General features: G+C 42.0%; 1 protein-coding gene across 2 annotated transcripts in view; it reads left to right on the forward strand.

Annotated features, from left to right (window-relative positions):
* LOC139155531 (interleukin-17 receptor C-like) overlaps positions 1–14,369 on the forward strand; it is a 44,996-nt gene that overhangs the window by 23,329 nt on the left and 7,298 nt on the right. For both annotated transcript variants that reach the window (XM_070730701.1, XM_070730702.1), the window contains exons 10-15: positions 84–147; positions 2,063–2,247; positions 7,909–7,959; positions 10,080–10,125; positions 13,521–13,639; positions 13,736–13,795. In XM_070730701.1, the coding sequence (XP_070586802.1) occupies positions 84–147; positions 2,063–2,247; positions 7,909–7,959; positions 10,080–10,125; positions 13,521–13,639; positions 13,736–13,795 (525 nt within the window). The remainder of the gene's footprint in view (positions 1–83; positions 148–2,062; positions 2,248–7,908; positions 7,960–10,079; positions 10,126–13,520; positions 13,640–13,735; positions 13,796–14,369) is intronic.

A 14,369-nucleotide genomic window follows, 5' to 3' on the forward strand; every position in this document is an offset into this window, starting at 1 on the left:
AAGGCTCTTATAAGGGTAATAAATTAAATTAAACTGGGGCAAACTCTCTCTCCTCCTTATCCTCTCAAATATTGTGTTCATAGGTCTGGCCCAAGATTGAACACCAAGCTGACATACCGCGAACTCATCTCTGTCCCTTTGCAAATGGTATGAAAATGGCATTCATTCACTTCTTAAGGCAGATATCTATTGTTGTTGTTGTTGTTGTTGTTCGTTGCAAAGTCGTGTCTGACACATCATGGCCCCATATTCTTCCCGGCTTTCCCATTCTCTACCTGGAATCCATTTAAGCTCACACTGACTGCTTCTAGTGATTCCATCCAGCCCCCTCATTCTCTGCTCTCCCCCTCTTCTTTTGCCCGAGCTATTGGCTAAAATGAATGTAAATATATGCATATATGGGAGAATGGACTTGCTGGGAAGATCGCTTTGATAGAAGTGGTCCCAACGGTGTTTTTTTCAGGAGGCAACTGGACTTTCTTCGGGGGAGCTGGGGTTCTTTGAAGACGTTTCGCTACTCATCCAAGAAACTTCTTCAGCTCTGAGTGGATGGTGGGGAATTAAAGGATTTATATTCCTTGCAGGCAGCTGCTTATCTGTAGCAATAGTATTTAGAGCCACCCTGAGTCTTTAGAGAAGGGCGGCATACAAATCTAAATAATAATAATAATAATAATAATAATAATAATAATAATAATTATTATTATTATTATTATTATTATTATTATTATTATTATTATTATTATGTCCGTACAACACAGCAAACAAGATCACTATGCTGGATTTCGTATTTCATCACCAGTCGGGCGCTTCCCAAGCACCTAGGAGTATGTGATGTAGTGGCGAATTATGTTTGAAGATCCCAGTAAAGCGGCCTTTTGCAATTGACAGATGGAGATTTTGTCAATTCCGATGGTTTTCAAATGTTCCCTGAGATTCTTTGGCACTGCGTCCAGCATGCCAAGTACCACTGGGACCACTTTCACGGGCTTATGCCAGAGTCGTTGCAGCTCGATTTTTAGATCTTCGTATTTCACTAATTTCTCTAGCTGCTTCTCCTCAATTCTTTATAATAATAATAATTATTATTATAATAATAATAATTATTATTATTATTATTATTATTATGGTCGCCCCCACTACAAAAAGGACATTGAAACTCTAAAGAGAAAGTACAGAAAAGAGCAACTAAAATGATAAATGGACTGGAAACCAAGACATACAAAGAGAGGTTGCTGGAACTGGGCATGGATAGTTTAGCAAAAAGGAGGGCCAGGGGGGACGTGATAGCAGTATACAGATATTTGAGGGGTTGCCACACAGAGAGGAGGGGGTCACACTATTCTCCAGGGCACCAGAGGGCCAGACAAGGAACAACGGATGGAAACTGACCAACGAGAGATTCAACCTGGAAATAAGGAAGAACTTTCTGACGGTGAGAGCGATCAACCAGTGGAACAGCTTGCCAGCGGAGGTTGTGAACGCCCCATCACTTGACACATTCAAAAGTCCAACCATCTGGTTGGGGTGGTGTAGGGTTTTCTGCTTGAGCAGGGGCTTGGACTTGATGACCTGCAAGGTCCCTTTTAATTCTAATAATAAATAGATGGTTAGATAGATAGATAGATAGATAGATAGATAGATAGATAGATAGATAGATAGATAGATAGACAGACAGACAGATAGATAGATAGATAGATATAGATATAGATATAGATATAGATATAAATATAAATATAAATATAAATAATAAATATAAATATAAATATAAATATAAGTATAAAGTATAAGTATAAGTATAAATATAAATATAAATATAAATATAAATATAAATATAAATATAAATATAAATATAAATATAAATATAAATATAAATATAAATATAAATATAATAAATATAAATATATATATAAATCCTTCCATTCCCCACCATTCAGTCAGAGCTGGGGTTTTTTCCAAGTAAAAAAGCAAGAAAGTCCAGTTGCCTCCTGAAAGAGCATCTCAGACCTGGATGTCTGAGAATCGCTACAGATGTTGATCGAAGTACAACCTCTCATTCCAGACCCAGCAGCTTTGGCCAGAGCCTGGACCCACAGCCGCTTGGACGTTCACACTTACGGTGGGAGTTTGAGCTGCTTGGTTTCTGCCCCGTGTGACCTTGAAGGAGAGCTGGTTCCCTGCTGGCGGGTGGAAGCACTTGCCTGCCAGCCTCTGCATCCCCATCTGCATCTGGTCCTCATTCCACATGTAAGTAGAGAATGCAAAAAGAGGAGGGGTGAGGGAAGAGAAATGTCAATCAGGAGATGAAAAAACAAGTCGAGAATTGGAACAAGGATACGATCTCGTGTCAGTGTGCTGCCACTGCCAGGTGGAAGGGATTCTGGTAAAAAAATCTCACTTGGAATTACAAAGCATAAACCTGGTTGCTTCAAACTGTTCTCTCTTCCCTCCCCAATTCCTCTCTTTTTCCCCTCTTGTTTCTTTTTTGTTCTTTCTCCCATTTTTTCACTGAGCAGGAGTTTTTCCTTCCTTCCTTCCTCCCTCCCTCCCTCCCTCCTTCCTCCCTCTCTCCCTCCTTCCTCCCTCCCTCCCTCCCTCCTTCCTTCCTCCTTCCCTCCTTCCTTCCTTCTTCCTTCCTTCCTTCCTCCTTCCCTCCTTCTTCCTTCCTTCCTCCTTCCTTCCTTCCTCCTTCCCTCCTTCCTTCTTCCTTCCTTCCTCCTTCCCTCCTTTCTTCCTCCTTCCTTCCTTCTTCCCTCCTTCCTCCCTCCCTCCCTCCTTCCTTCCTTCCTTCCTTCCTCCTTCCCTCTGTGGGTGTTAATATTCCTCCCCCCCCAGTCAAGAATGGACGGATTAAACTGTCCTTTGGAGGCAATGCCACAGCTACTCCGACTCACACCCAACAACCTCGGGAGCAGGTATCCTGCGAGAGATCAGAGTCTTCCAGACTATGACAACCATTCCCCAATCTTTTCCCTGGTGTTGTGGCACACGAAACCCATATGGGCACATCTCCAAAAGGGGAACACCATGACACCTCGGGGCCCAGCCAGGTCTCAGTCACACATGCCAGGTCTCCCTCCCCATCTAAGAGTAAATCCCGGATCAGGGGGGGTCTTGTTAACAGCTGACCTGGCATTCAGCAGCCGCCGCCTGAGACCAGGGCCCTGACGTCTCCTCTCACCAGTTGTACAGGTTGAGTAGACCAGTTGTCCTCAATTATTTTCTGTTATGCCCCCCCCAGAAGAAGTAAACATTTCGCATGTCCCCCCAACTCTCTGCCAGGATGATTGTTTGCAATATTTAGCATGTTTCTGCTGAAAAAAGTCAAGCAGCTTATCAACACTCTTGCGGTGTAATGTATTTAAATGACACCTTAATTTATTTGGCTTTATGCTGTCTGCTGTCAACATTTTTAGACACAGTAAATATACTGATCTTTCCTTGTCTCCCACCATAGTCACAGTGAAGCTAAGCATTACATAGGCTTCATCATATTTCTAGATCTAGCTTGCTTGCTTGCTGATTTGATTTGATTTGATTTGATTTGATTTGTATGCCGCCCCTCTCCGCAGACTCGGGGCAACTCACAACAACAATAAAACAATTCATGACAAATCTAATAATTTAAAAAACATTTTAAAAAAACCCCATTATTAAAGCAGACATACACACTTACAGGAGACTTAACGTTTGTATCTCCGTCTCTCTCCTCCTTTCTCTTCATCCCTGTTAAATATTTTCCCATGGTTTCTCTTAAGGGTTTGTTATCTGCACTTCCTATCTCCTGCTGTGTGCTGTTGTTCGGTGCAAAAAAACCCCTGCTCCCTACCGCATAAAAAGCATGTTTCCTGGGGTCACGTGTCCCTATTGGCATTGCTTCATGCCCCCCTCTGGGGGGGGGCACCCAACTATTTGAGAAACACTGATTAGACAGACCAAGGACTGCCTGAGCAACTTTCATAGTAGTCTGGGGGCTATAGACAGGCCCTCACCTGCTTATACACTCGGGGGGGGGGGGGGGGCTCTGGCTCTCACCTTCACCAGAATATCTCCGGGACCGCATTCTGCCCCACGAATCCCAGCAACCGGTTAGGTCCCACAGAGTTGGCCTTCTCCGGGTCCCGTTGACTAAACAATGTCATCTGGCGGGACCCAGGGGAAGAGTCTTCTCTGTGGTGGCTCCGACCCTCTGGAACCAGCTCCCCCCAGAGATTAGGATTGCCCCCACCCTCCTTGCCTTTCGGAAACTCCTTAAGACCCACCTCTGCCGTCAGGCATGGGGGAATTGAAACATCTCCCCCTTGCCCGTGTAGTTTTGGTGTATGATTCGATAGTGTGCTTGTTTTTTATATATTGGGGCTCTTTTGGATTTTTTAACTTAAAACTGTAATTCAGATTGCGAAATATTAGATTTGTTACTATGTTTTGTTTACCATTGTTGTGAGCCGCCCCAAGTCTGCGGAGAGGGGTGGCATATAAATTCAATAAATCTAATCTAATCTCACCCTGGTTCTTCTATTCATACGTCTCAATCACTCCAACTCAGATACTCCCACCCCCCAACTAAATAACAGTATTAAAATGAAAATGGGAAGAGTTACAATAAAATTAGTGCAAGACAATTACAATAAAAACAAAAACAAAACCATTCCAGTCAGCTACCCAAGCAGGCAAGACGTTAACCGTTCTCTTAGGTGTAAAGGGATTGTTGATATACTTTCCCTTTAAGAAAGAAGCCTGCAAGTACAATATCAGGTGTGGCAAAATTGTTCTCAGATTGAAATAGAGATTAAAAAGTGTCCTTTCCTAGGAAACGGAGGTCATGTGAAATCAATATAAATGCCAAGTGGGTGGAAATAGTAGGTGAGGCAAGCAAGATGATTAAGGCAACCACAGTTGTAGTCCACTTCCACAGTCCCTGCATGGGACAAATAAAACCCCTTAATTAATGTCCCAGGAATGACGTTTCCAATTTCTAATTCCAACACAAGAACAAGGGGGCACAATCTGAGGTTAGTTGGGGGGAAAATCAGAAGCAATATGAGAAAATGTTATTTTACTGAAAGAGTCGTAGATGCTTGGAACAAACTTCCAGCAGACGTGGTTGGTAAATCCACAGTAACTGAATTTAAACATGCCTGGGATAAACAATATATCCATCCTAAGATAAAATACAGGAAATAGTATAAGGGCAGACAGACTAGATGGACCATGAGGTCTTTTTCTGCCGTCAGTCTTCTATGTTTTTATGTTTCTATTAAATTCGGAGTATTAGAGGGAACATTGCTGTGCACTCCTGTCTTAGGATGAGCAACCTTTGGGATTGGTGGCTCTGTATGCTTGAAGGATAAAACCTTCTTCAGATATATTAGTGATAAGAAGAAGAAAAACTGCGGCATCACGAAGCTTAGTACCGGGAATAATACATGCATTAATGGGAATAAGGAGATCGCTGACCATTTCAATAGCTACTTCTGTTCAGTTTTCTCAAAAGACACCTTACAAAATAATACTATAGAGGGATATAGCATTGCTTCCAGCTGTACGGATTCAGATCCAGTGATCTTAGAAGCCGATGTCTTAGAAGAACTTGAACGATTAAAGATAAATAAGGCAATGGGTCCAGATGGCATCCACCCCAGAGTTCTTAAAGAACTCAGATCTGTCATTACTACCCCCCTGACTGATTTGTTTAACCAATCCTTGTTAACAGGAGAAGTTCCTGAGGATTGGAGAATGGCCAGTGTTGTGCCTATTCACAAGAAGGGCAGTAGAGAAGAAACTGGTAACTACAGGCCAGTTAGCTTGACATCAGTTGTAGTTAAAATGATGGAGACTCTACTCAAAAAGAGGATAAATCAGCACCTAAAAGACAATAACTTATTGGACCCAAATCAGCATGGCTTTACTGAAGGCAAATCATGTCAGACTAATCTCATTGATTTCTTTGACTATGTCACAAAGGTGTTGGATGAAGGTGGTGCCGTGGATATTGCCTACCTGGACTTCAGCAAAGCCTTTGATACGGTTCCACATAAAGAGCTGATAGATAAATTAGTGAAGATTGGACTTAATCCCTGGATAGTTCAATGGATTTGCAGCTGGCTGAAGCGTAGACATCAGAGAGTTATTGTTAATGGCGAGTATTCTGAGCAGAGTCAGGTTACAAGCGGTGTGCCACAAGGGTCTGTTCTGGGTCCTATTCTTTTCAATATGTTTGTGAGTGACATAGGGGAAGGTTTGGTAGGGAAGGTTTGCCTATTTGCCGATGACTCTAAAGTGTGCAATAGGGTTGATATTCCTGGAGGCGTCTGTAATATGGTAAATGATTTAGCTTTACTAGATAAATGGTCTAAGCAATGGAAACTGCAGTTTAATGTTTCCAAATGTAAAATAATGCACTTGGGGAAAAGGAATCCTCAATCTGAGTATTGTATTGGCAGTTCAGTGTTGGCAAATACTTCAAAAGAAAAGGATTTAGGGGTAGTGATTTCTGACAGTCTCAAAATGGGTGAACAGTGCAGTCAGGCGGTAGGGAAAGCAAGTAGGATGCTTGGCTGCATAGCTAGAGGTATAACAAGCAGGAAGAGGGAGATTATGATCCCACTATATAGAATGCTGGTGAGACCACATTTGGAATACTGTGTTCAGTTCTGGAGACCTCACCTACAAAAAGATATTGACAAAATTGAACGGGTCCAAAGACGGGCTACAAGAATGGTGGAAGGTCTTAAGCATAAAACGTATCAGGGAAGACTTAATGAACTCAATCTGTATAGTCTGGAGGACAGAAGGAAAAGGGGGGACATGATCGAAACATTTAAATATATTAAAGGGTTAAATAAGGTCCAGGAGGGAAGTGTTTTTAATAGGAAAGTGAACACAAGAACAAGGGGACACAATCTGAAGTTAGTTGGGGGAAAGATCAAAAGCAACATGAGAAAATATTATTTTACTGAAAGAGTAGTAGATCCTTGGAACAAACTTCCAGCAGACGTGGTAGATAAATCCACAGTAACTGAATTTAAACATGCCTGGGATAAACATATATCCATCCTAAGATAAAATACAGAAAATAGTATAAGGGCAGACTAGATGGACCATGAGGTCTTTTTCTGCCGTCAGACTTCTATGTTTCTATGTTTCTAAGGATTTGCTAAAGAGCTAGAGCAAGGGTGTCAAATTTGATTTCATTGAGGGCTGCATCAGGGTTGTATCTGACACAACATGGGAAGTCGGGCTGAGAATGGCCAGGGTGGGTTTGGCCAGCTCGACATCACTCAAGGTACCTGTGGGAAGCGCTCCGCCAGCAAAAATCAGCTCCTGAGCTCTGTTTTCAGCTGCAACACCTTCCTGCAAACCTCTGCCAGCGAGAACAGAGCTCAGGAAGGCTGTCTGCAGCCCTCCTGAGCTTTATTTTCACTGGCAGAAGCACCACGGATCGGTCCTTTGCTATTTCCAGGGCTGTCACAATGGCCAGATACAAGCACTAAGGATTTGGCCCGCGGGCCTTGAGTTTAACATTCCTGGGCTAGAGTATTGAAAGCATTTCATTGGAAACTGTTGGGTTGTGGGAATAACGACAGGAGACAGACTTCGAACTTCTTCCCTTGGCAACTTCTCTGTACAACCAGCCACTTGCAGTCTGACAGCTAGCCCTTTTATAGGGAGCTGTCAGATGCCTCAGCCAATAGCGTTTGAGCATTCTCCTGCTCAAAGGCTAGACCAGGGTGAAACCATGTAGGTAACTAATAGAGACTTTAGGCCTAGCTCCTTGTAGTCAGGTGAAGGTTGTGCTTTGCACATGAGCAGATTGGGTAGACACACAATAAACACACATAAATTTGCGTTCCAGGCTTTCTGCAATGGGTTTTCTTCTAACATAATTGATTTTTCCTATTTTCATAGGAACCACAGGAATTCCCAGGACTGCGACCTCATCCCAACCTCTGTGTACAGGTAGGAGCAGGGGGGGGGGGAAGTGTGTGTGTGGAGGGGGCAACCTTACTTTCAGCTTCCAAGGATCCTCTACAGGCCTGGATTATTTTAGCAGACATCAAAAGTCAAAAAGAGGCTCTCCCATTGCTCTGAATTGGAGTTTGGACTGATTTACAGGAGAGAGAGAAAGGAAGGAAGGAAGGAAAGAATGAAAGAATGAAAGAATGAAAAAGGAAGGAAAGAAAGAAAGAAAAAGGAAGGAAGGAAAGAAAGAAAGAAAGGAAGAAAGAAAAAGGAAGGAAGGAAGTTAGGAAGTAAGTAAGTAAGTAAGTAAGTAAGGAAGGAAGGAAGGAAGGAAGGAAGGAAGGAAGGAAGGAAGGAAGGAAGGAAGGAAGGAAGGAAGATGGTATAAGAAGCATCTTCAATGACATTTTGCTTCTTGGAGTTGCTGTTGTGGTTCTATTGAGCTTCATCCACTGTGTGTCTATTAATCTAGATCATGGTTTTCAACTTTGGCAATTTAAAGAATGCTGGCTGGGGAATTCTGGGAGTTGACGTCCAAATATCTTCAAGTTGCCAAGGTTGGGAAACACTGATCTAGATGTATAAGACGAAACTGCCTGCCGTTTCCTGAGCAATACGCAAGCAATATAAAATAACCATTGCCATTTGAGAGTCTGCTTTATGACTGTATCCAGCATGGAGCAAAATATCTATAAGGGGCGTGCATAAGCGCACCATAGTGCCTACTGTTCCTGTCCTACTGTTCTATTGTCTTCTATCATTACTTTTCATCATTAATTTTCTAATGTTTTATTTATACAAATTACCATACTATAATTGTTTGACAAATAAAAATAAATAAAAATAAATAAATAAAATAAAATTACATGCTCCACATTTTATACAAATAAGACAAAGAGAATATGATCCAACTCCAAATTAAAGCCTGTTGTTATATTGACTTGTCCAGAAAAATTACATCCACAGACATTTTTCTTCCCATTTATTTCTGCATTGCGCCTCCATAGAAGTGCCTATCCAGATTCAAACCTGATCAAGAAAGCCACACGTATTATTACTGAATAGAAACGATCCTCTTATCTGGTTATGTGATAAGTGGTGGTACACACGATTAGGATGCTGGGTTGACATTGAGGAAGCTCACGTTCAAGACCGGGTGCTGCCACATAACGGGGCGAGCTCCTGTAACTTGCTCCAGCTCCTGCCGACATAGAAACAGAGAAGTCTGATGGCAGAAAAAGACCTCATGGTCCATCTAGTCCGCCCTTATACTATTTTCTGTATTTTATATGTTTATCCCAGGCATGTTTAAATTCAGTTACTGTGGATTTATTTACCACGTCTGCTGCAAGTTTGTTCCAAGGATCTACTACTCTTTCAGTAAAATAATATTTTCTCATGTTGCTTTTGATCTTTCCCCCAACTAACTTCAGATTGTGTCCCCTTGTTCTTGTGTTCACTTTCCTATTAAAAACACTTCCCTCCTGGACCTTATTTAACCCTTCAACATATTTAAATGTTTCGATCATGTCCCCTTTTCCTTCTGTCCTCCAGACTATACAGATTGAGTTCATTAAGTCTTTCCTGATACGTTTTATGCTTAAGACCTTCCACCATTCTTGTAGCCCGTCTTTGGACCCGTTCAATTTTGTCAATATCTTTTTGTAGGTGAGGTTTCCAGAACTGAACACAGGATTTCAAATGTGGTCTTCACCAGCGCTCTATACAGCGGGATCATAATCTCCCTCTTTCTGCTTGTTATACCTCTAGCTATGCAGCCAAGCATCCTACTTGCTTTCCCTACCACCTGACTGCACTGTTCACCCATTTTGAGACTGTCAGAAATCACTACCCCTAAATCCTTTTCTTCTGAAGTTTTTGCTAACACAGAACTGCCAATACAATACTCAGATTGAGGATTCCTTTTCCCCAAGTGCATTAGAAGTTCAAAAGCAAGGAAACACGAGGAGATAGTTGGGTACCACTTCTGTGGGCACATTAATAGAGACATGAAAGGAACCTCCAATTGGGATCCCCTGATCATCAGTGATGTTACCAGCTAATTCTTTCAGCACGGAAGCTGATTCCAGCAATCAACTTTGTTCCTTTCTGTACAGGTAAAAAGGAATGGAAGTACCTACCTCCAAAGCTGCCTGCAGGATGGTAAGTGCTGACTGTTGTTGTTGTTGTTGTTATTATTATTATTATTATTATTATTATTATTATTATTATTTATTAGATTTGTATGCCGCCCCTCTCCGAAGACTCGGGGCGGCTCACAACAATAATAGAAACAATATAACAGTGAAACAAATCTAATATTAAAAAATAAAACATATCTAAAACCCCAGCAATTAAAACCATACAACACATACTAAGCATAAAATATAGAAGCCTGGGGGAGGATGTCTCAATTCCCCCATGCCTGGCGATAAAGGTGGGTCTTGAGTAATTTGCGAAAGACAAGGAGGGTGGGGGCCGTTCTAATCTCTGAGGGGAGAGGGCCGGGGCCGCCACAGAGAAGGGTCTTCCCCTGGGGCCCACCAAACGACATTGTTTGGTCGATAGGACCCGGAGAAGGCCAACTCTGTGGGACCTTATCGGCCGCTGGGATTCGTGCGGTAGAAGGCGGTTCCGGAGGTATTCTGGTCCAATGCTTCCCACAATTAGCACTTTGTGTCAGGGTTCCAAATAGCATTCAAACTTCAATCAGAGTCCAACGCAAAGTCTTCCTCAAAGTTCAAATTTACTGCCAAAGCCATGTTGGCATGTCTGAAGGAAACCCGAATATGACACTCCCAAGGTCCCCAACCTAGTTGAAAGTTCATCCCCTTGTTCTCCGACAACCAAATCCGTCACGTTGCCCACTCAGATTCTGCCAGTGGCCATTCCTCCTCACAGCTTCTGGTCAGGTGGTGGACAAAGGATGACCTTGAGCCTCTAGAAGGAATGTGTTAGGTCTACATGTGCTCCCTCATGAAATCACCCCTCCCAGATTCCCATAGTCATCAGGCCTTCTAAGTCTAGTACGGCGAGCAATGTCCTAAGTCCAGCATCTCTCGACACTTTGGTTTATTCTGTAACGTTTATTTTAGCTCCAAAAGTGGTTCCAGGAAGCTTTTAAAGTGGGGAATGGCCAAAAACATGCAGTGTGACTATGGTGCACCAGAACAAGAGCTAACACCTGTAATTCAAAAATGTCCCCTCAGAAAATTTCAAGGCACCTGGGATGATCTCATCTCAGCCACACCAGAAGCAATTAAATGTTTGATTTCCTTGGATATCAAATTATCTATCCTATTTAAAACTCTTTGGTGCCTTATTATGGTGATTTTATTATGGTTTTATCTTAAATTAACATTTTATTTCATATATTGTATTGTCTGCATACCTTTTATTTATATATACTCCGTGTGTGTATATATAAATATGATTTTATATAATATATATTATTGGTTAATTAATGATTGCATGACCTCAGTAGATGCTGTAACCAGTGGTTCACAACCTTTCTAATGCCACGACCCCTTAATACAGTTCCTCATGTTGTGGTGACCCCCAACCATAAGTCTAGCACCAGTTCTCCCAATAGAGCTTTAAGTTGATTGGCAGGAAGGTCAGAGGGACACCCTGATTGGTCGGATTTTAAAAATATGTTCCAAGGCGCCAGAATAGAAACTTTAGATCCTAACACCATGGGAAATTTGTCTTTCCCCTTGGTCTTAGGTGACCCCTGTAAAATGGTCATTTGACCCCCCCCCCCTCCCAGGGGTCCCGACTCCCAGGTTGAGAACCACTGCTGTATGCTAAACAAATAAATAAGTAGTTTCAGGAGCAGCCATTTTACTTGGGGTCTTTGGTCTGCCACACTTTATCCTATCTTAAAAATGTATTCTTTGTGATGGGAATTTGGGAGGGTCATTGCATGAGGGATTTCTGGATATAACCACAACACATTCCTTCTAGATTGTCAAGGTCATCCTTTGTCTTTGTACTCCTGCACCTGCACAGAAGGAGATGGGAGTCACTGTCAAGTTGGCAGATGGAGATTGGTTAATTTAATGGACTTGGGGGTGTGGGGAAAAGGGCTGGAACTTTCAACTAGGTGGAGAAACCCCTGGGAATTCAGATTCAGGTTTCTCCCAGATGTACCAAAATGGCTCTGTTAATAAATTGGAACTTTGAGAAATATTTCGCCTCGGACTCTGATTTAATTTTGGAACCCTGACATGAGACAGATTTCAGAAATTAAATCCTCTGAAAAAATATTATGGAAAATGAAATGGAAATGTGTGGGGGAGGGGGGAGGGAAAGCAGATTCAAAAACTGGCTTTGTGAAAAGGCTGAGTCTTTCACCCTTGGCCAAGATTTTAATCTGGACACAACTCTTTACCTACCTTTGCTGCTCCTTTCCAGTCAGCAATCAATCTGCCCCATGCAAGGAGCCCAATGGAGATGAATTATTATTACTATAATTATAATTATTATTATTATTATTACTACTACTGCTACTATTACTATTATTATTGTTGTTGTTTTGTTTTGTTGTTTGTTGTTTTTGTTGTTATTATTATTATTATTATTATTATTATTATTATTATTGCAAGAGAAACAGTATAAAACAGGTAGAGTGTATTAATACCTTGCTCAACAGTAGTAACTGTGAGAGGGATCTTGGAGCCCTAGTGGACAAGCATTTAAATATGAGCCAGCAGTGTGCAGCAGCTGCAAAAAAAGCCAACGCAGTTCTAGGCTGCGTTAACAGAGGGAGAGAATCAAGATCACGAGAAGTGTTAATACCACTTTATAAGGCCTTGGTAAGGCCACACTTGGAATACTGCATTCAGTTTTGGTCGCCATGATGCAAAAGGATGTTGAGACTCTACGAAAAGTCCAGAGAAGAGCGACAAAGATGATTAGGGGACTGGAGGCTAAAACATATGAAGAACGATTGCAGGAACTAAATATGAATAGTTTAATGAAAAGAAGGATTGGGGGAGACATGATAACAGTGTTCCAATATCTCAGGGGTTGCCACAAAGAAGAAGGAGTCGACCTAGTCTCCAAAGTACCTGCTGAGGGTAGAACAAGAAGCAACGGGTGGAAGCTAATCAAGGAGAGAAGCAACTTAGAACTAAGGAGAAATTTCCTGACAGTTAGAAACATTCATTAGTGGAACAGCTTGCCTCCAGAAGTTGTGAATGCTCCAACACTGGAAGTTTGGAAGAAGATGTTGGATAACCATCTGTCTGAAGTTGTGTAGGGTTTCCTGCCTAAACAAGGGAGTTGGACTAGAAGACCTCCAAGGTCCCTTCCAACTCGTTGTTGTTGTTGTTGTTGTTGTTGTTATTATTATTATTATTATTTTGATTTCAAAAAGAGGGATGTAAAACTTTTTCAAAATCTACCATTCTTGGTTTCAAGGATGCTTAGAAAAAAATATAGACGCTCCAGAACCCTCTCCAACTTAAAATGTCTCTGAATGCAAGAAATGACTCTAAAATCCGTGAGATCACTGGCTGAGATTAATCGTCTATGCTTCTTTGCTTTTCTCCTAGATGTCACAAGAAGTCAGAAATACTTACTCTTTCAGGAGATTCAGGATCCCCAGGGGAATTCTTTCGTTCACGTTATGGAGCAAGGCACCTGGGTCTCCACTGCTCAGGTCTTCAATACAGTAAGGCCTCTCTCTAGCCTTTCTCTTCCTCCTCCTGTGAGTGGGCAATCCAGTGATCCTTTCATTCACACACACACACCCTTTCCTTCTTTACAGGGAAGAAGAACATTGGGGGAAGACCTGAGGAACCATGTGCAGTTAGGAAAGTGTACGCAGGTGAGTAGTAAAATAAGGGCTGGAAGCCAAGTTAGTGGGACCCTACGATCCAGAAGGAGGAAATGTATAATAGAAAGGACACACTTGCTTTTATATATCTATTGCAGTCCAATAAAATCTTGCTGGATGGATAGAGGCCTCCAGATGGATTCTCCATCGTAACACGAGGTACATAACATTTCAGGACTCATTTCAATCCATTTGGTGACGTGGAAGGTGTGTGGACTTCAACTCCCAGAATTCCTCAGCCAGCCATTCTGGCTAGGGAATTGAATCATAGAATAACAGAGTTGGAAGAGACCACTGAAGGGCTGCAAAAATGTTTACTGCCATGCTGTGGGCGTGGCTTATTTTGTGGGCGTGGCTTGCTGACCATGTGACCAGGTGGGAGTGGCTTGATGATCATGTGACTGGCTTAAAGGTGGCCAACTTGATGTCACTCTGATCGAGGGTTAGGGTTAGGGTGCCTGGCCTCTCCTTGCCTCAAAGAGATACAACTTACCTATCTATTTACTATTACTGAACATCCAAAATATACTATTTAATTCTATGTATATATGCCATATGTGTACAT

The sequence above is a fragment of the Erythrolamprus reginae genome, unplaced genomic scaffold (assembly GCF_031021105.1).
Source record: "Erythrolamprus reginae isolate rEryReg1 unplaced genomic scaffold, rEryReg1.hap1 H_27, whole genome shotgun sequence".
Taxonomy (NCBI): domain Eukaryota; kingdom Metazoa; phylum Chordata; class Lepidosauria; order Squamata; family Dipsadidae; genus Erythrolamprus; species Erythrolamprus reginae.